We start from the raw sequence: 26,605 nt of genomic DNA, 5'->3' as shown, positions 1-26,605 counted from the left end.
TAGGGTTGAGGGATGTCAATCATAATTCAAACAAGGCAACCGAACCACTGTGCATGAAGAAAATAAATGAAAGCAAAATACTGCGGATGCTGGAATCTGAAACAAAAGCACAAAATGCTGGAAAATCTCAGCAGGTCTGACAGCATCTGTGGGGAAAGAACAGAGCCAACGGTTCGAGTCGAGATCACCCTTCATCAGAGCTAGAAAATGGATGACAGTTCAACATTCCTTCAACAGGCAACTCAGATTGTCTTTCCTTTAACAAAGCAAAACAACCCAAGATACTTCAGTAAGAGGTGTTAACAACATAAAAAAAAGATTTGCCACCAAGCCAAGGGGGATATCAGGCCAGTGACAGATGATCAAAAGTTTGGTAAAAGGGGTAAGTGTAAATGAGCATTTTCAATGATATGCAAGAGTAGAGAAACAGAGAGGTTTAGGGAGGAAATTCTAAACCTTACAGTCAAGGCAGCTGAAAGCATGGCCATCAATGATGGAGTGTTTAAAAATTGGGGATGCACAAGATTCAGAATATGTGGAGCGGAGAGGTCAAAGATTTATATTATTGGAAAAGGTTACAGAGATAGCGGGAGGTGAGGGCCTGAAGAGACTTGATATCCATGATGAGGACTCTAAAACAGACGTTGCCAGTTCAGGAGCTTGTGTAGGCCACAAACCGCCACAGGGTTGATTCATGAATGGGACCTGGTGGCAAGGTCACAGTTAGGCAATGTTACAGAGGTGGCGGTCAGGTCAGCAATCTTAAGGAGAGTTGGGAAAGCTAAAAAAGAGATCATTGCTGAGAAACAGCACAGTTCACACAAGCAATGGGGATGGGGCAGATATGTGACCTCAAGCTCATGCCAGGGTCAAACACAACTCCAAGGTTGCGAACAATCTGACTCCGCTTCAGACAGCAGTTAGAATTAAAGTTTTAAAGTTGATTTATTAGCGTCACAAGTAGGCTTACATTAACACTGCACTGAAGTTACTGTGAAAATCCCCGAGTCGCCACACTCCGGTGCCTGTTCAGGTACACTGAGGGAGAATTTAGCATGGCCAATGCATCTAACCAGCACATCTTTCGGACTGTGGGAGGAAACCGGAGCACCCGGGAGAAACCCATGCAGACACAGGGAGAATGCGCAGACTCCGCACAGATGGTGACCCAAGCCGGGAATCGAACCCGGGTCTCTGGCGCTGTGAGGCAGCAGTGCTAACCACTGCGCCACCTCTATCCCAAAGTATTGGTGCTGGGGTCGTTGCCAAATTCGACTGGTGAATTCCACAAATGGGTTGGCAGCTAACCCAGTGGTGTCAATAAGCAATCCAGACAAAGCTGAGAGTACAGTCAGGATTTGTTATAGGGCAAGTTTGAGGGCTTCCCGGAGAAGAGGTTAGATATGCTGGAGTATCTTGTCCAAGTTCATTAAGATAATCCACAGGTGTGAGAAAGTATTATTCATTTTTTAAACATTGCAACAACACATTTATATTGTGCTTTTCAGACAAGTAAAAAGTGCCCAAGGTCCTTCAGAGGAGCTGAATTGAGACAAAAAGTGACTCTGAATTAAGGAAGGTGACATTCGGACCAGTAGCCAAACATCTTAGCTTCAGAGCTAAGGTTTTAAGATTTTAATTATGTCAAGGTGTGCAGTGCCTTAAGTGAATTTGACTGTAACGGTTTTCTCTGTGCATGGAGTCCCTGTGAAATAAAGCAGTTTAATGATGCATGTAAAACTTGGTCTCACAAAGCATTTACTCAATCTGCCTTCAGACTGACTGAACAGCTCCACAGGCAACGGCCATAAGGGTGGAGGAGTTGCCAACCCTCTAGGATTATCCTGGAGTCAATTCCCATAAAAGACACAAAGATTTCTAATGAAACCAAATAACATCACTGCAGCCAAGAATGTGTTGAGGATAGACTTGAATCTGTAACAATAACTGTTGCTGCTTAAATATCTCAAGCTGCTGACAGGATTAGATGTAATGGTGTTAGGGGGCGCACAGGAACATAGGAAGAGTAGGCCATTCAGCCCATCAAGGCTGCTTTATATCATCCACTTTATTGTCTTTATTCCTCACACATGGACCAGAAACACTGGCATGGATCAGTTGGATCAAGTGGTCTGATTCTGCATTCTATGTTCCAAGTCATTTTGCTGGCTTTGGCAGCTGAAATAAAACACTCTGTTCCACCCTGATCATAGACCCCACTTGGAGTTTTGTGAGGTTACTGTTCAAGTTTGGTGAAGAAAAAGGTGCCGTCTCAAATTCAGGTGTAGTTCCTGTCCTCCAGGTGAGGATACTTTACACACAGCCATTCCCAGCAATATCAATCAATCTCCTGTTCCTTCACTATAAAACAAAGAGGCCGTGTTGAATGATCGCATTGCTTCTAAAAAGGCCCTTGTGTTGGACAAAACATTCCAAAGAGCTGTCTGGGGCTGATCTTACATTGTGCAGAAAGGAGATAACTGCCAGTTTTCCACGCAAATACAAACAGGGTGACATTCCATCTAACCTCCCCGACTTAGTCAAGCAATGGACACTGCATTTGGGCAAAGACAGAAATGAACTCCACAAAATGGGTTAACAATTCCTTAGCTGAAAAAGGTGGGCACAGTTCCCTTTCCCATGTCCATCAGTCCAAGTGTGTGCAGATTAGGTGGATTGGCCATGCTAAATTACCCCTTAGTGTCAGGGGGATTAGCAGGGTAAATACGTGGGGTTACGGGTTAGGGCCTGGATGGGATTGTTGACGGTAGTGGTTTGATGGGCCGAACAGCCTCCTTTGCACTGAAGGATTCTATGATTCTTCTGGCCCTTGACTGAGGTTATCGAGCTGGTGGTAATGAGTGCCAAATTAGATTGCATTGTGGGTTAGAACGGCTGCCTCACAGCACCGGGGACCCAGGTTTGATTCCTGGCTTGGGTCACTGTTTGGAGATTGCACGTTCTCCCCGTGTCTGTGTGGGTTTCCTCCGGGTGCTCCGGTTTCCTCCCACAGTCCAAAGATGTGCGGGTTAGGTGTATTGGCCATACTAAATTGCTCCCTAGTGTCAGGGGGACTAGCTAGGGTAAATGCATGGGGTTATGGGAATAGGGCCTGGGAGGGATTGTGGTCGGTGCAGACTTGATGGGCCAAACGGCCTTCTTCTGCACTGTAGGATTCGCTGATTTGCACCACTAGCAGAGTTCAGAGTGCACAAACACATTTCACACTACAATTTAAAGTCAACACAAAGACAGACTAATTTGTAAATCTCACTGAAGACGTGTAAAGTCTAAAGCACAGAGAAGTAGCCAAAGTTGTGGAAGCAGATGTCCTTTCGAGATTGAGTTAGGCTCAGTGTTTAAACAAAGTGATCCATAGCGTGCATGTACATCCAAGTCATTTTCTGTTAGATCAGCATTCCTAACATTCACTGTCATTTCTCATTTGCTCCTTCACTCTGACACCAGCTGGAGGAAATTAATAAGGGCTTCGGGAGATTATTGCCAATTAAACTGACCAACAAATTGCTTCTGTCCCCCAGTGTGCCAGAAGGCACAGGTTGGAATCATTTCTGTCTGGTCGGCTGAAAGTGATAACCATCAGTTCTCGGAACGTAATTCAGTGCCGACATCAACAGGCTGCCTGACTTCCTGAAGCTTTATTTACACATCCCATTTCAGCAACGGAACAGCTTTAATCCATTTGGTGAGGTGAAAACTCCAATTGCTGGATTGACAAGAGGGCAAATTGATCCCTTTGGGATAAGTCACTGGTGTCAGCACATTACGTCTCACCAGAAGATAAAAGAGGCATTTTTTAATTGAGGCTTCACCTCTTTTTTTCTCAAGTTCTGTGTTGCCAAACAACCATGATGTCTCTTTAGAAAGATCACTTATTTTTAATCAAAATACGCTGGAAACAAAAGACAGACAACCTGCCTGTGCTTAAGGAAAATAGTGAACACAGCATACATTCTTTATTAAAGTTTATTTATTAGTGTCACAAGTAGGCTTACATTAACACTGCAATGAAGTTACTGTGAAAATCCCCTAGTCGCCACACTCTGGCGCCAGTTCAGGTACACTGAGGGAGAATTTAGCATGGCCAATGCACCTAACCAGCATGCCTTTCAGACTGTGGGAGGAAACCGGAGCACCCGGAGGAAACGCAGACACAGGGAGAACATGCAAACTCCACACAGTCTCCCAAGCTGTGCAAAACCCAAGTTTCGATGGCCAAATAATTTTTGTAAGAAGTCTCACAACACCAGGTTGAAGTCCAACAGGTTTATTTGGAATCAGTGGTCCACCTGATGAAGGAGCAGCACTCCAAAAGCTCATGATTCCAAATAAACCTGCTGGACTTTAACCTGGTGTTGTGAGACTTCTTACTGTGCCCACCCCAGTCCAACGCCGGCATCTCCACATCACAGGTATTGTTAGTTATTGGAGTTAACTTCTGATCATTTTAACCACCACTACCGAAAAGCCAAGTGGTCTGTGTCAATGCTAGGAGATAAAAGGTAGAAATCGGTGCTTTCGCCAAAATAACCGTTACACCTTGGGGACAAAAATATTGTCCACACATTAAATAAGGATCGTATAATGAATCCAAAAGAAAATTCTACTGGAAATATGATAACTGTGACAGTTGACAAACAGATTGAACACGTCCAAAGGTTTAGTTAATTACATCCAGGCCAAAGCTCAAAAGATATTTCATGTCTCAAGGACATAGGTACTTTCGGGCTGATTTTAAAATACTCTTAAACCAGCAATGATAGCATAACAGTTCATCATTCTGTTGTTATATTTTACACCCTTACAACCAGTTGAAATAATTTCACCCGAGATTAAAGCTAACACAAGCGACATCCTTACCTGCATCAGCATCGTAAGAAGCCTTCTCTCTCCCATCCTCCACTATCCTTCCTGGGAGGGTTAATCTGTTTTCACAAAGGGAGAGCAGATGCTCGAGGTTATAAGGCTAAAAACATACTGTGTTAACAACTCATATTTATAAAGGGCCTTCAACATAATGATACATCCCACATTAGTAAAGTGATAAATGAGCTTGCCAATGTACAGTAACAAAAATTATAGCACCACAAAATTTAGCACAAGGACTGGGGCAATTAAAACAACGTACTCTGAATCCCATTGCTGTAGTACTTGCCTCAAGAAGTAAGGCTTCGCATAAAATTTGAAGTCCACTCCATCAATATACAGGTCAACTTCATTCACTTTTGCATATGGGACGTGGATGACGATGGTGAGGAAATTAGGCTCTTGACTTAATTCAAAGGCAGGAGTGATCATGATGGCTCCAGATAAATACGAGAAAATTCACAAATCCTGCAAGAAATCACACCATAAATTATGTTGGGAGAAGCATTCACTGATGTTGGAAGATTGTGGAAACCTGCTCTAAATTAAAAAGAGCTGTCAACGCGAAGTATAAAGTAGAGTAAGTGTGGAGATGTTAAATAAAAACATGACATTTCTAAGGTGAAAAACTACCCAAGCTGAAACGCCCGAAGGAACAGAGAATTTTCACTGGAATCTCCACATGCCATTTGCTTTGGGGATTTCACCTCTACACCGGTCAAAGTTCAAGAGGTTGAACAAACAGCTCTGGGCAGGCAGCCAGCCATAATAATAGGATTTGATAATAATTTAGCCTGCAACATGCCTAATAAGGCAGCGTCATGTAACATATCACAGCTATGTTGCTCCTGGATGGCTCTGCTGGTCATCTCACTGCCCAGTGTGGTGGCGAGCCGCACAGAGGCGAGCCGCCGGCGAGCCGCACAGAGCCAAGACGCCGCCGGTGAGCCGCACAGAGCCGAGACGCCGCCGGCGAGCCGCACAGAGCCGAGACGCCGCCGGCGAGCCGCACAGAGCCAAGACGCCGCCGGCGAGCCGCACAGAGCCAAGACGCCGCCGCCAGAGAGCCGCACAGAGCCGAGACGCCGCCGACAGCGAGCCGCACAGAGCCGACGTGCCTCTGGCGAGCCGCACAGAGCCGACACCGCCGGCGAGCCGCACAGAGCTGACATTCCACCGCCGGCGAGCCGCACAGAGCCGATACAGGATCAACAATCTGTCCAGAGTCAATTTCCCTCATTCAGATCAATGGTGAAGATGATACAGATCGGTTCTCCATCGAATTGTGCCACGGGAGAGGGGAAAACTAACCAGCATTTTACACAAAGAAACATCATTTGCTGAGGTACCAAAATGTTCCTTCCACGAGGAACCATATCCCAGTATGATCACTCCTTTGCGTTCCTTCACGAACTACATAAACACAGGTTTACGACCTATTTGTTCAACTCTCAGCTAGTTCAAGCTTTGACAAAACGAGAGTTAACTGCAATTTCAAATAGAAACCAGTAGCTAAATCTACAATTGATGGTCATTGGAGAAACAGTGGACAAGGTGAGACAAGATTGAATAGAATCGCAGAACTAAGGGGTTATACTTTTCAAGATGGAGCATGGCTTAAAAAGGAATAATTGAAGGGTTGTGGGGAAAGGGCAGGAGAGTGGCACACGGTTAACTGCTTTTGCAGACAGCCAGCACAGACATGATGGGCCAAATGGCCTCATCCTGTGCCGTAACCATTCTGTGATTCAGTAGATTAAAAAAAAATGAACAACATTTCCCAGACTGAAAAGCCTGAGTGAGGAGAGATTTTCCATTTGAATTTCCACAAAGCCACTTGTCAAAAGAAGGGCTCTTTGCTCTAGAAAGGGAAAAAAAAACTAAGGAGTGATCCCATAGGTCTTTAAGATAATGAAAAAGTGTTTGATCGGGTGGACATTGAGAAATGGTTCTTTTTGCGGGAGAGATCAGAACGAGGGAATCATAAATATAAAATAGTCACAAATCCAATAGGGAAAGGCAGGAGAAATTTCTTGAGCCGGAGAATTGACGCAGAACTCACTATCTCAGGGATTAAACGAGGAGCAAAGCGCTGTTGCGTTTAAGGGGTAAGAGCAGAAACAAGTCAGGGAGGAAGCAATAGAAGGAGATGCTGATGGAGTCAGATGGAGGACAAGAGGCAGTTGGTAGAGAGAATAAACAGCAGCATAGATCCACCGAGCTGCAATGTCACAGAAATGGGCAATTGTCATGATCCAAGTTGCTTCATTCTTGCTTGCTTGCTATTTTAATTCTGTCCACTTTGACAGAAGTGAAATCCAGGGTCGGAGTTCCCCGACTTTGCCCATGGCTGGGATTCTCCAGTCCCGCTGCTGTGAACGGAGATGTGGCTGAGCGCCAAATTCTCCATTCTGACTGGCAGCGGTAGCACGGGGCATGGGAGAATGGAGAATTCCTGCCCTATTCTGGCAGGCATCATGACAAACTTTAATTTTTTGATTATTATTCCTAAGCGTCCTTCTTTGAATTTGATGATCGCAGACCCGGTTTCTCTCAGCCCGAGAAGGAAATCACACTCATTTGTACATCTGGAAATGCCATTGAGGCCCTCAACTGCATTGTGTTCAGGTTTGTGCATGTAGAGTCACCCCAAAGAGTTTGAGTGCTTCCTGAATCACCGCACGCCGGTGGCAGGGGATTAGAAGGTCCAGATGTTACACGTACATCGTCATTTCCACAGGGCGCACTGTCAATCAATTCTGCTCTGCAGAAAAGCTGCCAAGTGTCATTAAGACCTTCGAGTGGTGAGTAAATTGCGGCTGCCTGGAACATGTCATTTTGCGTTCTGGTGGCAGCTACCATGTCGTAGGAGTTCTCTGGAGAAAGTGATTGACTGACAGCTCCCCCCTCGGGTACAGGAAGTCACCCAATCGGCGACGGTCAGCCGCTGTTCGACTGACCAGGAACGAAGCAGGTGAACACACCATGGGGCAGAGTTGAGCTAACGTTTCTGTCACAGCCGGCCTGGCTTCAACATTACTGGAAGGTTTTACAAAGAGTGACATCTGATCATTGTTAAGTGAGGCATAATGTTAAAAATGAGTATCTGCTCTGCCAATCTCCCACAACTCTAAATCTTATTCTGCGAATAAATCAGATTGTAGCCAAGTCAATTAATTCTCATTTCGCTATCTTGTGCCATCCTATTCAACAAATCACAGCAACAAGTGTTCGGTTTAACCCCGGACAGCACATACGGTATCATACCTGATTAAGTGCTTACCAAACTGGGACTGAATCTTAAACATAAGAGAAATATGTGTCACAGCTTGTCACTGTCTCGTTAGAATGGTTTCCAGCCTCGTGTTTTTGAGTCAAGATAAGTTGAAGAATAAAAACACGCTGTTGACTGTGGAAAGAGATATTTATCATTCAGTCCACCAGCTCAACATGACTTCTAAATGGGTCCCAAAAGGTGAAAGAGTAAAGTAATCCATAATTACAAAAGATAACTCCTGCTGACAGAAGCAACTGCCATTCCCTCCACCTCCACACTCCATTAATATAACGGACACGCTAAAACGATAGCTCAACCTTCGACTTGCAAGATAAAAATGTTACACTCTTGTCAGCACAGATATAAACTGATCTCAAATGTATTTACAGCTCACACCTTCACATGGATTTGGTTGTGTGTTCATGATAGGTCACTTTGCCAAAAGGAGTACAGCATCTCCTCGGAGTATGAATATTCTGCAGTATTTTGCACTCACACAGAACTTTCTAGAACATCTGCTGGCAGTCCCATTTGCACCGGAGTCACACTGAGTCCCAGTGTACAGTAATTAGCGTTTGATCAAGTACAGAATCTCCCTATTGGGAAGGTATGGTCTGTGGAACAACTATGGAATTCAATGTCACACACACCACAGTAAATGCTCGACATTTCTGCAGACATTATTGTCCAGACTGAGAAAATAACCACAACAATCACCACCAGCTCCATGCTGGCTGGTTAACGGGCATTGTCAGATCACCTGTTGAAGGGGCAGCGCTCCGAAAGCTTGTGCGACCAAATAAACCTGTTGGACTTTAACCTGGTATTGTGAAACTACTTACTGTGTCAACAGCTTGAGTCAGAGACTTCATGAATCCAAAATTGTGCCAAGTGACGTATTTCGTAGAATGATAGAATCCCTACAGCGCAGAAAGAGGCCATTCGTCCCATCAAGCCTGAACCGACAACAATCCCACCCAGGTCCTATCCCCATGTACTTACCCTAAAGGGCAATTTAGGATGGCCAATCAACCTAACCCGCATATCTTTGGACTATAGGAGGAAACCGGAGCACCCGGAGAAAGCCCACACAGACATGGGGAGAATGTGCAGACTCCACACAGACAGTGACCCAAGGCCGGAATTGAATCCGGGTCCCTGGTGCTGTGAGGCAGCTAACCACTGTGCCACCGTGCTGCCCAAGGGCTTCATAACAGCGTTCCCACACATCGTCCAGCAGTTGCCAAGCTGTGACCTGCCATTGTTCCTTGACCAGCGGATAAAACTGCTGGCCGCTCCTTTGAACAAACTCAGCATTTTAAAGCTGCTTTAAACTGGCAGCTCGGGAGGTCCAGGAATGGGAGACAATTTCATTTAATTTATTGTCACATGTATTAGCATACAGTGAAAAGTATTGTTTCTTGCGCGCTATACAGACAAAGCATACCATTCATAGAGAAGGAGAGAGTGCAGAATGTAGTGTTACAGTCATAGCTAGGGTATAGAGAAAGATCAAGTTAGTGCAAGGTACCACAGTGCTGAAACTCCTGAGTGTTTTATTATTTACCAGGGTTAATGTAATCAATTATGTCAAATTCATCGCCTCTTCCACATTCTGAAGGCTCAGGATGCTCATGACAATAATGCTGGCAAGTTCACTCCAAAAGCTGAGCTTTCAGCCATAGTAAGAAGTCTAACAACACCAGGTTAAAGTCCAACAGGTTTATTTGGTAGCAAAAGCCACGAGCTTTCGGAACAGGCTGTTCCTTCGTCAGGTGGGTGGCTGGATGGGAGAACTCCCACCCACCTGACGAAGGAACAGCCTGTTCCGAAAGCTAGTGGCTTTTGCTACCAAATAAACCTGTTGGACTTTAACCTGGTTTTGTTAGACTTCTTACTGTGTTTACCCCAGTCCAACCCCGGCATCTCCACATCATGACTTTCAGCCATAGCCAATGACTGTATCTCAAACAAGAGTGTGTCTGTGGTGAAAGGAACAGGGAATCTTGAGAAAGGAAAGTAAACCTTGTGACGCAGACTGAACTCAAAGCAGCAGTTGTCAAGTGACATTCCTGTTTTTCTTCTCCCCACCAGTGATGGCGCTATGCCCCACTCAGGGGGAACATGAACCTTGCCTCGGAACCTGGAGGGTTCCTGCCGTTTCCCGGACAACGTTCATTACCCACACCAGAAACTCAAATGGACCAGACGGGAAATGCTGCGAGAGCCACAGCAAATCAAAGGCTGGGTATCCCTGCAGCCGGTGGCTCAGCCCCTGAGCCCCGATTCTCCCCAACAGGCACAAGCCGTCATCATGCAGGGCAAACCCCTCTCCGGGGGGGGGGGGGGGGGGGGGGGGGGGGGACTGCATCAACAATGGCAGCCCATCCCAGAGTTGAAACAGCATCTTAAAAAAAGAGAACAAAGAACAATACAGCACAGGAACAGGCCCTTCGGCCCTCCAAGCCCACGCCACTCCCTGGTCCAAACTAGACCATTCTTTTGTATCCCTCCATTCCCACTCCATTCATATGGCTGTCTAGATAAGTCTTAAACGTTCCCAGTGTGTCCACCTCCACCACCTTGCCCGGCAGCGCATTCCAGGCCCCCACCACCCTCTGTGTAAAATATGTCCGTCTGATATCTGTGTTAAACCTCCCCCGCTTCACCTTGAACCTATGACCCCTCGTGAACGTCACCACCGACCTGGGGAAAAGCTTCCCACCGTTCACCCTATCTATGCCTTTCATAATTTTATACACCTCTATTAAGTCTCCCCTCATCCTCCGTCTTTCCAGGGAGAACAACCCCAGTTTACCCAATCTCTCCTCATAACTAAGCCCCTCCATACCAGGTAACATCCTGGTAAACCTCCTCTGTACTCTCTCCAAAGCCTCCACGTCCTTCTGGTAGTGTGGCGACCAGAACTGGACGCAGGATTCCAGATGCGGCCGAACCAATGTTCTATACATCTGCAACATCAGACCCCAACTTTTATACTCTATGCCCCGTCCTATAAAGGCAAGCATGCCATATGCCTTCTTCACCACCTTCTCCACCTGTGACGTCACTTTCAAGGATCTGTGGACTTGCACACCCAGGTCCCTCTGCGTATCTACACCCTTTATGGTTCTTCCATTTATCGTGTAGCTCCTCCCTACATTATTTCTACCAAAATGCATCACTTCGCATTTATCAGGATTGAACTCCATCTGCCATTTCTTTGCCCAAATTTCCAGCCTATCTATATCCTTCTGTAGCTTCTGACAATGCTCCTCACTATCTGCAAGTCCTGCCAATTTTGTGTCGTCCGCAAACTTACTGATCACCCCAGTCACACCTTCTTCCAGATCATTTATATAAATCACAAAAAGAGAAGAGGTTTTAGTGAGGGAATGCCAGAGATTTGAGCCTAGACTGATGAAGTAATGGATGGAGGAAATTTGGGTGGCCAGGTTTCAAGGAACACTAAATTCTCACTGGCTTCTAAAGCTGGAGGTTACAGAGATAGGAGGGGAGAGGTCAGAGGTCATGGACAGGTCTCAATGACAGGATGAGAACTTTAAAACCGAGGCATTTCTTAAACAGGAGCTAAATTTTTGTTGGCGCGTATATAGACATAATGAGTGTAAGGGACTAAGTGTGACAGGCAGAGTTCAGTCTCAGGCCGAAGGACGTAAGGTGGAAAATTGACCAGGAGAATACTGGAATAATCCAGTCTCGGGTTAACAAAACTGTGAATGAGGATTTCAGCTCCTGATGGGCTGAGGTGGGACAGAGACAGGTGATATTATACTGGCCCGGTGTCCAACAGGACACACTCTGGCTCAGCCTGAGGCAGGGGCAAGGAGCAGAGACATGGGCAGGGGCACAAACTAACATCGTTCATCGTGCAGATATTGAATTGGAAGAAATGTCAGCTCAGCCAGGAGTGGTGGCAGACTAGCAATCTGACAACACAGGAGATAATGGAGGATTCAAGATGGTGGCGAGGCTGAGCTGGGAGTCATCAACGTACACGTAGAACCCGGTGTTGTCAATCAAATTCAAATTCAAATGCTCAGTTCTCTTGACGTCAACTTGTAAACAAGGCCAGATCATAGAATCCCCACAGTGCAGAAGGAGGCCATTCGGCCAATCGAGCCTGCACCAACAACAAACCCACCCAGGCCCTATCCCCATAACCCCACTTATTTACCTCGCTAATCCCCCTGACACTAAGGGGCAGTTTAACATGGCAAACCCACCTAACCCGCACATCTTTGGACTGTGGCAGGAAACCGGAGCACCCGAAGGAAACCCACACAAACACGGGGAGAATGTGCAAGCTCCACACAGACAGTGACCCGAGGCCAGAATTGAATCCGGGTCTCTGGCGCTGTGAGGCTGCAGTGCTAACCACTGTGCCACTGCGTCGCCCCAATACTTCTGTCAAAAGCTCTCTACAATCGTCAAGTGAACGAAGACTCCGTAACCGATCGATTGTAGGTTAATCTCCTGCCCGCACCACACACAACTTCAACCTGAAGTCAATGACTTTTCCCAAAAAGGGGACATGCCTTATCCAGTTTTTTTGCCGGGGGGAGGGTGGGCATTTCCTTTTTGGAACAAGATGGAAACATTTTCGTGCCTCAATTCAGAAAGCCACTGCAGAATTTAAACCCATTACTGCTCGAGCTTTTGCAACACCTCAACACTCGCCAAGACGACTATCTGCTTTCCATTGGCAGGATCATCACACAGATGTCACTTGCAATTAAACTCCAGCAGGGTAGCTTTTTCTCTGCAGCTCCTCTCAAAACATCTGATCCAAAATGACAGCAGTCAGATACCATCGCACTTCCCCGGAGAATCAACCTGCTTTCCATCTAAGTGGGAAAAAAAGAACTGCCCGAGGGCAGCAATTAAACAGTCTGGCAAGAGGAGTGATCGGACACAAAATTAATTACACTCTCCGTTATTTATTGCTGGCCACAAACGTCTAATGATTCAAGCTGCCTTAGCCAGGCGGCAGAGCCCACGCAGAGCTAGTTAAGGGCTCAAATGTTTCAGCTTTGCTGGGTGACTGCCAAAAAAGCTTCACTTTAACAAAGGGAGCTCTAACATCAGGAACCTTCAGGCCCTCGAAAATTGCAGTGATTGATCACTGGAATAAATTCCAGTGACATCCAATTTCTCCTGGCTGAATTCGAAAGCCAAGCTCTGCGATGCCTCAACCTTCACGGTGAAACATTTCCCTCTCGTGAAAAAAAAAACAAGTTGCCCCAATGAAGAAAAATGGACAAGAAACGATCAGCTAACCCACTGTGCCTGTCCCCAACAATCACGCTGCAACTCAGCGCCGGGGTGGCACGGTGGTTAGCACTGCTGCCTCACACCCGGGTTCGATTCCCGGCTTGGGTCACTGTCTGTGTGGAGTTTGCATGTTCTCCCCGTGTCTGCGTGGGTTTCCTCCGGGTGCTCTGGTTTCCTCCCACAGTCCGAAGATGTGCGAGTTAGGTGGGTTCGCCATGCTAAATTGCCCCTCAATGTACCCGAACAGGCGCTGGAGTGTGGCAACTAGGGGATTTTTGTAGTAACTTCATTGCAGTGTTAATGTAAGTCTACTTGTGACTAATAAAGAAAGTTTAAATTTTAAAAAGTTATCCCCGTGTACATCCCAACAAGTTGCACTGACAGGACGACGCTAACAGATGAAACGTACAACACCCACCCATACCCGAGAGGGGCAAAAACTAAAATGGCATTCTGCCCAAGCAAATTCAGGGGCAAAAATCCCCAGCTAATTCGGGATGGGAAGGGAATGGATCCATGGCTAATTCAGGAGGAAAAGCCTGGGCAATTCCCCTTTGCCCTTCAAAAGGAAATCAAGCCGAGATTCAGGAGCCCAGTGGCTAAACTATTTACCATTTGCGCGGTAACATCAGCGGGCAGCACGATGGCCCAGTGGTTAGCACTGCTGCCTCACAGCACCCCCAGGGGCCTGGGTTCAATTCCAGCCTTGGGTGACTGTCTGTGCGTAGTTTGCACATTCTCCCCATGTCTGTGTGGGTTTCCAACGGGTGCTCCAACAGTCCAAGGATGTGCATGTTCGGTGGATTGGCCATGGTAAATGCACAGGGTTACTCTGTGCGTTTATCGTGGCCAATCTGTGTGGGCACTCACACTCTGTCAGAGGGTCGGTTCAGACTCAATGGGTCGAATGACCTCCTTCTGCACTGCAGGAATTCTGTGATCAACAAGAGGCAGGAACTCAGCACCTTCTTTCTAAACACCTGCTGTAAGTCCACTCACTGCACAGCCAGCAATTTGCTCAACAGGTCAATGCAAAAAGGCAAATCTCAGTAATATATCAGAGTACTACACTTGCGTAATGCATAATCACATTCCCATTCTTCCTGACCCATCAAACCTTCAGAATTGACCAGCATGGACACACTAATTCTCCCCAACGGCTATATGTTTTCTATCAAAAAACTAATTAGACACAACTACCAAGGCAGCCAGGGTAATGAATAGGTTCTTGTGCAACACCAGGGGATAGATTCATATTTTAGAAAACTGTGACATCAATCTAAATTTTTGCTGCAGTAATAAAAACAGAAAATGCTGGATAAACTCAGCAGGTCTGGCAGCATCTGTGGAGAGAGACAGAAACAGAGTCAACACTTCTTCAGAGAAGTCATAGGGACTCAAAATGTTAACTCTGTTTCTCTCTCTCCACAGATGCTGCCAGACCTGCTGAGTTTATCCAGTTTATTTCTGTTTTATTAGATTTCCAGCATTCACAATAATTTGTTTTTATTTTTGTTGCTGTGGCTGTTTTCAGATGGGCATCAATCTAGCAGCTGTTCATAGAATCATAGAATCCCTGCAGTGCAGAAGGAGGCCATTCAGCCCATTGAGCCGACACCAACAAAAACCCCACCTAGGCCCAACCGCCCATAACCCTACATATTTACCCTGCTGGTCCCCCTGACACCAAGGGCAATTTAGCACGGCCAATCAACCTAACCCGCACATCTTTGGAGTGTGGGAGGAAACTGGAGCACCCGGGGGAAACCCACACAGACACGTGGAGAATGTGCAAACTCCACAGACAGTGACCCGAGGCCAGAATTGAACCCGGGTCCCTGGTACTGTGAGGTAGCTAACTGCTATGCCACCACACCTCAAAGCCTTTTCTGGAGTTCATTCGTTACATAATGCGAGTTAAACTGGATTCAGTATTCTATCCGAGGCCAAACCAAGAGCATTTACAAGGCCAATATCATTCTTTTTGTTTAACGTTGGATCATCAAACTATATACCCTGGTACCCCAGTAGTTTGTGAAATGTTGGGAATCCCTGGCCTGGATCGCCAAATAAAGAGCCAAGTGTTGGACAATTCTCTCCAAGGATATTTTAATCAGGGCCGACTCCCAAATACTACCTCTCCTCAGCTCACTTTTGTACGTACTGAGAGAGACAGTTTACTAGTAATTGATGAAGTGGTTTATTACTTCACAATTCATGGATTTTCAATCTTAAAAACAAACTAAGTGGAATAAATACCACGATATCCCCAAAAATCATCTCAACTCTCTTGACATTCCATTCTCTCTTCACACTGCTCTCAATCCCCAGACGCAGTTTCCCTGCCAATGTTCTTTTAATTTAGAGGCAGCGCATCTCTCTGACCTTCATTCTCCAGTTCACAAGAGCCAACGCTCCCCAAACTCACAGAAACACTTCACCTCTGCAAATTACTGGCCTATTTACCCTCACTATTCACGGCAGTGTTACGCAAAGAAAACACTGGATAAAAGGTGAAAAAATACAAAGCTGCCTTTTCCTTAAGAAAATCAGAACTAGGAGCAGGAGTAGGCCATCTGGCCCCTCAAGCCTGCTCCGCCATTCAATAAGATCATGGCTAATCTCTTCGTAGACTCAGTTCCACTTACTTGCCCGCTCACCGTAACCCTCTACTGTTCAAACATTTATCTATCCTTGCCTTAAAAACATTCAATGAGGTAGCCTCAACTGCTTCACTGGGCAGGGAATTCCACAATTCACAACCCTTTGTGTGAAGAAGTTCCTCCTCAACTCAGTCCTAAATCTGCTTCCCCTTATTTTGAGGCTATGCCCCCTAGTTCTAGTTTCACCCGCCAGTGGAAACAACTTCCCTGCTTCTATCGTATCTATTCCCTTCATAATTTTATATATTTCTACAGATTCCCCCCTCATTTTTCTAAAATCCAATGAGTATAGTCCCAGTCTAGTCAAGTCTCTCCTCATAAGCCATCCCTCTCAACTCCGGAATCAACCGAGTGAATCTCCTCTGCACCCCCTTCAGTAAATCCTTTCTCAAGGAGACCAAAACTGTACACCGTACTCCAGGTGTGGTCTCACCAGCACCTTAAACAGCTGCAACATAGCCTCGCTGTTTTTAAACTCCATCCCTCTAGCAATGAAGGACAACATTCCATTTCCCTTCTTAATTACCTGCTGCACCTGCAAACTAACCTTTTGCAATTCATGCACAAGGACACCCAGGTCCCTCTGCACAGCAGCATGTGGCAATTTTTTACCATTCAAATAATAGTCCATTTTGTTGTTATTCCTACCAAAATGGATGACCTCACATTTACCAACATTGTACTCCATCTGCCAGACCCCCGCCCACTTACTTAGACTATCTGTATCCCTCTGCAGACTTTCAGCGTCCTGATATTTTCTATCGATTCGAAAGGGTAAATCTCCTCAGCTCCATCTGGAGCCTGTCAAATTGAAACAAAACCATCCTCATCTTGTCTCGAGTCATCGCTACCAATTCAACTTCTCTTCTGTCAAACAATTAATATACAAGCTACAAAATAAAAACAAAGGTCCCCATGTACAATATTGTCGTGGCTATGGGGCTGAAGTTAAAATCTGGAGGTCATGAGTTCAAATGGCAAATTTAATGTTGAATTTAGTAAATCTGGTGGACTATCACATTACCCTGTAAATGGTCACAGGTAGAATATTTTTTCTTCTTCTTCCATACCAATGATAATTCTTCAAAAATATACTTTTTTTTGTTTCTACTGGTGGCAGATACTGATGCATGCAACCAAGTACATTCTGTACACCTTTGGGAAAATGCGATGGAACATTGAAGTTTGGGACACACACTGGTCTTGGAGAGGTTTCCAGCGCAGGCTTCCCAGAATGACGTCGGGGCTTAATACCTCAAAGTGAGGAGGACAGGTTACATCCCATTCTTAGTTTGTACTTCCCAGTTGAGTAATTGTAAAAAGCTCTGCAACATCTTGGGAGTCAAGCCGAATGTGAGAGAGCTTCAACCTGCGTACTCCTTCATTACTTCCTGACTCTCGACAAGAGCCGAACATTTTGCTATTGCGACCCACAGTTAACCACTGTCAATTTCTCTTCCTTCAGACAGAAATCTACTCTCCGACTTAAAAGCCTGGCTTTGAACAGTTTCTTCGAGAAAAATAATTTTGACATCTTAGTTATTGACAGGTGATTCATCCACTCCGCAGGTTTTTACTCGTACGCCCAGCCCAAGGAAAACTTTCCACAGACGATGGATTAGAAAATGAGAATGGTCCGACATACATTGAGAATGACCATTGCCCAGATGGAGAATTAGCCAGCTTGCTATAAACACATGCACTGGAAATACCAACTGCTTACCTCTCTAACAGACAACTCTCACCCACTGTATATCCCAAGGCTACAGTTCTAAATCAAGTGTATTTGGAACAAAGATTAGCAGGAGTAAAAGTCAATTAACAGCAGATCAATCACAAATGATCCTCTCAGCTCACATCATTCTTTCAACACATGTAAAATACGACAGGGAACATGAGGAATCAGGTCACAATCCATCAAAAACTGACAACTCTCGACTATAGCATCGGACTGACTGCTGGCTCTCTTGATCACTGCAGCTAGTTGCCAGTACCAAATACAGCAAGGATGTAATCAGATTGCCAAGTTCTAACAACATAAATCACAAATCATGTAAAAGAGTTTAAAGTTTAATAAGTTTAAAGTTTATTTGTTCGTGTCACAAGTAGGCTCACATTAACACTGCAATGAAGTTACTGTGAAAATCCCCTAGTCACCACACTCCAGCGCCAGTTCGGGTACACTGGGGGAGAATTTAGCATGGCTAATGCATCTAACCAGCACATCTTTCAGACTGTGGGAGGAAACCGGAGCACCCGGTGGAAACCCATGCAAACACGGGGACAATGTGCAGACTCTGCACGGGCAGTGACCCAAGCCGGGAATCGAACCCGGGTCCCTGGCTCTGAGAGGTAGAAGTGCTAACCACTGTGCCGTACCAGAGGGGAATTACCAGAGGCTCAATGAGGAGCTGATGACTGACATGACCTGCACCCTGACATAATATAATAATTGGAGGTCGGTTTAGCTCTTCAGTTGGTTGGGCAGCTGGTTCATGATGCGGAGTGAGGCCAACAGTGTGGGTTCAGTTCCCGTACCAACTGAAGTTATCCATTCCTTCTCAGCCTTGCCCCTCACCCAAGGTGTGGTGACTCTCTGGTTAAATCACCACCAGTCAGCTCACTCTCTCTCAAAAGCCCTCTGGCATCTTTTTTTCACGAGACACACACTGAGATAATACACACTGGATCATTCGAATGCCAGAAGGATGCAAGAAAATCAACATCCAGCACATTCGACTCACCCAGCCTGGGCCAGCTTTTCAGAAAACCTATCCCAATTACCTTGTCTTTCTGCCAATCGCTGCAATTCCCCCCCCCCCACCCCAAGCCCCACGCACCCCCCTTCACCTAATTATTCTACGTGACAGTTCTTACTGAATCTGCTTCCTTTCAGGCAGTGCATTCCTGATCGAAAAAACTCCATGGTAAATAAATTCTGAACACAAGAACATAAGAAATGGGAGCAGCAATAGGCCATTCAACCCCTCAAGCCTGCTCCATCATTCAATGAGATCACAGCTAATCTTCTGCTTCAATGCCATTTACTGTTTTAAATATGTAGCAATCGATCAATCTCAGTCATGAACTGACTCTATGACTGAGCATCCACTTACCTTCCCTCTGATACCTGTGTCAATTATCAATCTGTCCCTTCTGGTTACCATCATTGCTGCTACATGGCATGGTGACACAGTAGTCAGTACTGCTGCCTCACAGTGCCAGGCAGCCGGGGTCAATTCCGGAGGAAACCGGAGCACCCGGTTTCCCAATCATTGTCCATGTTCACGTGTCGTTGAGTTATGTAACTGTCCGGAACCACCAGACCAAATCCCTCCCAACTCCTCTCAAATGATTCCATCTTTTTCCAGATTCTGACATGACAAGTGCTTCTCTCAATTTGCTTTTGTTTTAAACAGTGACTAACACATTCTCCTTTCCTACTGTGTTAAATAAAAACTCCTGGCACATTAACTCTGTCTTTTTTACCATCTTCAAATGTAGTACTCAAACTCCTCACCTGTCCTCCTCAGGCTATTAAATCGAAGCTGGTATACACGTCTTCAGCCCAAATTCATCTGCCCTTCTTTCAATCTCGATGGGGCTCCAACCCAAATCAGTGCTTAACCTTGAAGTTACAATGAGGTGGGGATGCCGGCCTTGGACTGGGGTGGGCACAGTAAGAAGTCTCACAGCACCAGGTTAAAGTCCAACAGGTTTATTTGCAATCACGAGCTTTCGGAGCGCTGCGAAAGTTCATGATTCCAAATAAACCTGCTGGACTTTAACCTGGCGTTGTGAGACTTCTGATTGAAGTTACAAAGTAGAGCTGAAGAAGGTCAAAGGGCTGAACACAACTCACCAACTCGAGACTTTCACTGATCATTTTGGACAAGTTACTGAGTAAGAAAATGATTTGGTAACAGCTGGGAAACAGATCATCTTCTTTTGCCTGGGATCGATTCTCTGAAGAGCAAGATGAAGGATCATTAGGTCAAATACAAGGGTAGTTTATGCAGTCTTGAAGTACAGGTCAGAGACCGGCACTTGCTCTGCAGGCCAGGGCTTATTCTGCCGTCAAGTGTGACACTCCTGTCACTCAACCCCCCTTTTATACTCCATTTGGAAAAGCGTCCAAAACACAGAAAGGACCTATGATTGAGATTTTGAGAGTATTGAGGGATTAGATTCTGTCCAAATGGAGAGACCACTTGAGCTAAATTGGCTAGAGAGGACAGAGTGACATCAGTCCAAGTTCCAAAAGCATGGAAGCTGAGTAACTGTCAGGAAGAGTTTCCTCCCATTGGAGGGGGTCACTGACTCCGGAATCCGGAGTAAATTGACAGCCCACAGGTCCAAATCTGCTGCAAGCATCCAAAAGAAAGCAGGCTGAGTTTCTGCAGGTGCTAAGATACTTCACACTGTGGAAAGTGTGTGTATTAATGAAGACTCACATCAGCAGGCACTGTGATTGCTGCAAATCAACCCCTCATGATTCCCTTCGTGGGATGGAGAGGGATTTGCCGGAGGATTCTTTTTCTAGATTGGCCCCATGGTTGTTTCTTGCGGCTTTGCGCCTCTGAGGGAATTGTGTGCTGGAGGGCTGGGAATAGGAGCCATGCTGTGTCGACGCTGTACCAATAGACAGGTTTACATGAACCAGTTGGTCTTCTCTTGTCACAAGATGTGGCGTTTGATACAGAAAGTAAAAAGCTGGATAAATCGCTGTCAGAGGACAATCAAAGAAATCCAGAGCGATGATAGAATCAGCAAAAAAAGGAAGTATTTGAAGAGAGGAATACAACCGGCAGAACTAAAAACTGCTCTGGAGGGATTCAGGAGAACTGGAAAACAAAAACGTGACGTGACTTCAGGTTGCTCTGATACAGCTTGGAGCAAACTAAGAAAGAATGGAGCTACTTGATACAGTTTGGACAGCTCTGTAAACGATCAAAGACGTCTATGCATTTTAGGGAGCCAGCAATGAATAGCCAAGTGTGAGATTTCATCAAAGTCTCGGTTCAATCTTGAAGGAGTACAGATAAGAGACCTCTGCTTAATGTGTAACACTGAAGAATCATGGGTGATTTATGTCGAACTCAAACACCTTTCTAATGTGGCACATAGCTGATGACATGCTGCTCAAAAAAGGGAAAACAATTTAAAATGTATTTCATTCTTATCAAGAGATTCGGAAATATTGCTGTCAGAGAGGCTCCGGGATTGGCTCAAGGGCCTTTGGGGTCAGCCACATGGTACCAGTCCTGACTATCAATCCATTGTACCAAAGATTAACTGCAACTATATTTAGCAGAATAATTCAAGCTACTCCTCCAGAGTAATCAGTCCTCACGGGGCAGAGGTTATTCAAGAGACAACAATTATGGTGTGCCGACAAGTGGGAAATGGTAATACATCTCCGATCCCAATATTTCCTGGGAGAATTGGACAATCAATAACAAGTCAAGTGCTTTTGTCTGGTCAGCAAGTAAAATACAAGCTGGGTATAATACACACCACTCACTGGAAGTCCCAGGGACAATGACAAATTCCAGTCAATGTGAATCAATTATACAGTCTGGAATTATAACATCTTAAAAAGGGGGCTGACGCCAATGGATAACCCGTGTTATTTAAACTATGGTCGTACCACCGTACCTCATTCAAAGTGGAGATTCGGAGTTCCAGAACCACGATGGGCAAAGCAAACACCAGCTGCTGCAAGATAAGCAGACTTAGCGGCAACACTAATTGAGCTGACTTCTCCAGGACTCAAATACCAAAAAGAAACAATCTAGGTCGATATTTGAGTGCAGCACTGAGCAAGTGCTGCACCGTCAGAGCTGAACTGAGTTCCATCTGCCCTCTCAGGCGGAAGTGATAGATCCAATGGTAACATTTTACCATTGGCGGCACGGTAGTATGGGCGGCACGGTAGCACAGTGGTTAGCACTGCTGCTTCACAGCTCCAGGGACCTGGGTACGATTCCCGGCTTGGGTCACTGTCTGTGTGGAGTTTGTACATTCTCCTCGTGTCTGCGTGGGTTTCCTCCGGGTGCTCCGGTTTCCTCCCACAGTCCAAAGATGTGCGGGTTAGGTTGATTGGCCATGCTAAAATTGCCCCTTAGTGTCCTGGGATGCATAGATTAGAGGGATTAGCAGGTAAAATATGTCAGGATATGGGGGTAGGGCCTGGGTGGGATTGTGGTCGGTGCAGACTCGATGGGCCGAATGGCCTCTTTCTGTACTGTAGTGTTTCTATGATTTCATTCATAATCTTTCATTGCTACATTCCAGCAAAGTCAAAGCCACTACCACTGTCCCAAAAGACAAATTATTGGCTGGTCAAAAGTTAAAACAGTCACCAAAATAGTGTCAAAGATAGGGCACTGAAGTAAAAATAAGAAATTAGTGCTGGGATGATCAAGACGCTATAATATGTTTTTATTTACCTTATTGAGACTTGGAAAATTCAAAGGTTTGACAACGGTGGCGCTGAGTGACTTTCGCCCCACCGGAGGGTCAAGAACTAGGGTCAGTCTCAAGATGACTCAGTCGTTTAGGACTGAGGAGGAGAAATTTCTTCATTCAGAAGGTTAGAAATCTTCGGAATTCTCTGCTCCGGAGAACTGTGGATACTCAGTCACTGAGTATATTCAAGACTTGACACCGACAAATGTTCAGGCACTGGGGAAATTTGGGGCTACAACAGAACATGGAGTCGTAGCAGAAGGTGAGCCAGAGGTGGACCGAGAGCCAGACAGCTGACATCTTGCATGTTTATGTTCTGCTTTTAAAAACAAAATCAGCGCTGGACCTGAATGCCCATTTTTAGTATAAAAAAAAGGAACAATTATTGACATTCACACTAACCATATCATGCACACATATAGTTCCCCAATGTTGTACCTCACTTGACATTGAAACAGAAACCCTATGAGGACTGACATATTTTAAAGGTGGAGACTCAGCACTTTCAAGCCAGAAGATGAAATGACTGCCAATTCAGAAATGATGAATGAATTGCAGACTGGGCGCACATTAAGCCTCTATGAAACATTTGACAATTTTGCATTCCATTCACCAAGACTAAACAAATCAATTTATCATTACATGTCAAAACATTACCAGTTAATATTAACTGCATTAAACGTTCTTTACTGCACTAAGGTAGAGTGGATTGTTTCAAATTTACAGCCACTGCTGCAGAATGGTATTTAAACGTGTTAAACAGAGAGCATATAAACAGGAGATTGCATGTGAATGTTTCACACCGGATCTTTCGACCAAGTAGACCTTTCTATCTCACAACTTTGTGCCCCGAGTTTTCTCTCCTGCACCGGTGCAATCGGCCTGATATCGCTACCTTTCGAGTGCATTACCTTCTGTTAACTGCGACCGAGCACAAGATTGCAGCACACTTCAAGTGTCGGACGGTTCAGCCAATGCTGCCGGGAGGCCGCTTCAGCAACAGCACGGAATCAATGAGCAGCTCACTGTGAATCCGCAGCAATGACCTTACTGGCATGTCTGGCTGTCCGAACGGTCCCCCCCTACAATTCCATCCCCCTCTGTCTCTCCGAATGTCCAGCTCCTCAGCGTTCCATCCCCCCTCTGTCTCTCCGAATGTCCAGCTCCTCAGCGTTCCATCCCCCTCTGTCTCTCCGAATGTCCAGCTCCTCAGCGTTCCCTTGCCGCCGATTCTCTCCTCCACCTGACTCTGCTAACGTGCTCAGCCCATTGACTCACGGTCCTTCCAACGATATGCTATCTGGAAAAAGAAGAACTCCTCGTCAAGTGGGCAACACCGCCACCCAGAGGCACGGAGTATCCTCTGCCTCCCATCAAGACGGTAAGAAGTCTCACAACACCAGGTTAAAGTCCAACAGGTTTATTTGGGAGCAAATACCATAAGCTTTCGGAGCGCTGTTCCTTCGTCAGATGGAGTGGAAATGTGCCCTCAAACAGACAAACCTGGTGTTGTGAGACTTCTTACCGTGTTCACCCCAGTCCAACGCCGGCATCTCCACATCATGACTCCCATCAAGACACCAGGAAGTGAAAAAAAGTTTATAATAATCTTCCACTTGCCCCAAGAACGCCTAAAAAAAACCTTTTATATTCTTCAGTTGTTGTTGTGTTGGCTTTTGCTTTTGAAATGTAGCCATTATTTATTTGTGAGCTAACAGCCAACTACGTGTATTTATGTATATATATATATATATATATACTGTAGCTAAAATAGTACACAAATGTCATCAGACAAACAAAAATCACACACCAAGCCAAAGAAGGAGACTTTAGGGATGCTAAAAGTTTGAATGAAGGAAATGGAGAGGCAGAAAAGTTTATAGAGAGGGAATTCCAGAACGTGGGACCCTAGATGAATCATGACCACCTATGATGAGGAATGCACAGGTATTCAGCTATTCAAGAGTCGGAGGAACAGAGTTCTCAGAGAGGAAGCTTACTTACAAAGATAGGGAGGGATTTAAGATCTTTGCAAGAAGAAGAATGAGTGGAGGGGTATGGAGTGAGTGGGATGTGACATGAGGTACTTGTTGACTGTGGGTGCATTTCAGCACCATTATGGGTTCATCATGAGAATCCTCAGGTGATTTCTTCCTTTTCACTTTCTGGTCTCTTGTTTGAGACAAGAAAGCAGTTTATTGTGCAGCTTCTGAAACTACAGTAAGGTATTTTTTTTATTTTATCTGTGTAGAACGACAGGTGCCATAGATGAAGCAAGCACAAAAGCAGTTTTTGTCATCAATAGCAGTCCTACTCGTTTGGATAAAACAGTGTGTTAGACTTAGGCTGGAGTCAGTAAACAAAGTAAGATTTAAACTGGGAGCGAGTGAATAATGTCATCTAATTTTGCTTCACCTATACCAAATAGGAACCAAGAGATTTTAAGCTTGCAAAGGTTCATCTGAGCTTATCGTTGAGATTAGCATTGTTACAGGGGTGATGTTATCCTCTGTGACTGGACCATTCAAATTGACCTTCAGCTTATCCTTAAAGCCATTGGTATGCAACATAATATAACAAGTATGAATTTTGCTTCTACATGGTGACTGGAAGTACAAATTATACCATATGTTCATTGTTGGCACAACTATACAACCTCTGCTGATGAAAAGAACTACCTAGACATAAACATTATTTTCAGTGATGATGATGAAACTAGGAGAACACCATTTACTGGAATAACACTATACATGATCAATGACCACAAGCCACTAACCAAGGAGTTTTGACTTTTTATTCATTCATGGGATGTGAGTGTCATTGGCAAGGCCAGCATTTTTGCCCATTCCTAATTGTCCTTAAGAACGCGATTGTGAGCCGCCTTCTTGAGCTGAAGTCCATGTGTTCTGGGTACACCACAGTGCTGTTCGGGAGGGAGTTCCAGGTTTTGACCCAGAGACAGTGAAGGAACAGTGATAACATTTCAAGTCAGGATGGTGTATAGCTTGGAAGGGGAACTTGCAGGTGGTGGTGTTTCCATGTATTTGCTGCCATCTAGTTGGTGGTGGTCATAGGCTGGAAGGTGCTGTTGAAATCTCCTTGGTTGTTAAGGGATGCGGGGGGGAATGAATTTGAGGAAGAGTACCCAATAGGGTTTGATAAGACAGTAGATCCAGTGCAACATAAAGTTTTAAAGTTTATTTATTAGTGTCACAAGTAAGCTTACATTAACACTGCAATGAAGTTACTGTGAAAGTTGCCACATGCCGGCACCTGTTCAGGATCACTGAGGGAAAATTTAGCATGGCCAGTACACCTAACCAGCACATCTTTTGGACTATGGGAGGAAACCAGAGCACCCGGAAGAAACTCAAACAGACATGGGGAGAATGTGCAAACGCCACACAGACCCAAGCCAGGAATCAAATCCAGGTCTCTGGCACTGTGAGGCAGCAGTGTTAACCACTGTGCCACCATACAACATGTCCTATGTTGCATACCAATGGCTTTAAGGATAAGCTGAAGGTCAATTTGAATGGTCCAGTCACAGAGGATAACATCACCCCTGTAACAATGCTAATCTCAACGATCAGTTCAATGGTGGTCTTACAGAAGAAGAATGGCATAGTGCACATTTTTCCAGATCCTAAAGACTTCACAAGGCTGTCAAGTGAGAGCATTTTCCTCTGGCAATAATTGAAGTTGTCGCTACACACTTACACAGTGCCAAATACCTCATGATTCTCAACATCCAATATCAATTTTGGCCTTTGACTCTCAATGAACAATCATCTTTTTTGAACAAGGGCAGGAAGAGGGCCATTGCTGAAGATGCTCTGAATGCAGTCAGAATTAAATGAAGACAGTTACACTGAGATGAAAGGAACAACTAATAACAACCTTTACAATCACCAACCTGATGGAATATTGTGCTATGTTTCAAAAAGATGTGTCTTTCATGGTGTCAGTCGGATTGATAAATGGGTTTATTATAGCTCTGCTTCATTTTTAT

At 45.2% G+C, this 26,605-nt stretch overlaps 1 protein-coding gene across 2 annotated transcripts in view; it reads right to left on the bottom strand.

Moving 5' to 3' along the window:
- The window catches only part of shq1 (SHQ1, H/ACA ribonucleoprotein assembly factor), a 123,762-nt gene extending 99,898 nt beyond the window's left edge, over positions 1 to 23,864 (bottom strand). The window contains exons 1-3 of one of the 2 annotated variants that reach the window (XM_078209445.1): positions 23,505 to 23,864; positions 5,177 to 5,355; positions 4,882 to 4,946 (exon numbers count right to left, since the gene is read on the bottom strand). In XM_078209445.1, the coding sequence (XP_078065571.1) occupies positions 4,882 to 4,946; positions 5,177 to 5,319 (208 nt within the window). In that variant the 5' untranslated portion in view covers positions 5,320 to 5,355; positions 23,505 to 23,864. Of the gene's footprint in view, positions 1 to 4,881; positions 4,947 to 5,149; positions 5,356 to 23,504 lie in introns of both variants that reach the window. The other variant, XM_078209444.1, reaches the window with a different exon arrangement.
- Between the last annotated feature and the right edge of the window lie 2,741 nt (positions 23,865 to 26,605).

Source organism: Mustelus asterias, chromosome 3, assembly GCF_964213995.1.
Source record: "Mustelus asterias chromosome 3, sMusAst1.hap1.1, whole genome shotgun sequence".
In the NCBI taxonomy this organism is placed as follows: Eukaryota; Metazoa; Chordata; class Chondrichthyes; order Carcharhiniformes; family Triakidae; genus Mustelus; species Mustelus asterias.
Note: the sequence above shows the minus strand (reverse complement) of the source record. Positions and strands in the feature narration are given on the sequence as shown.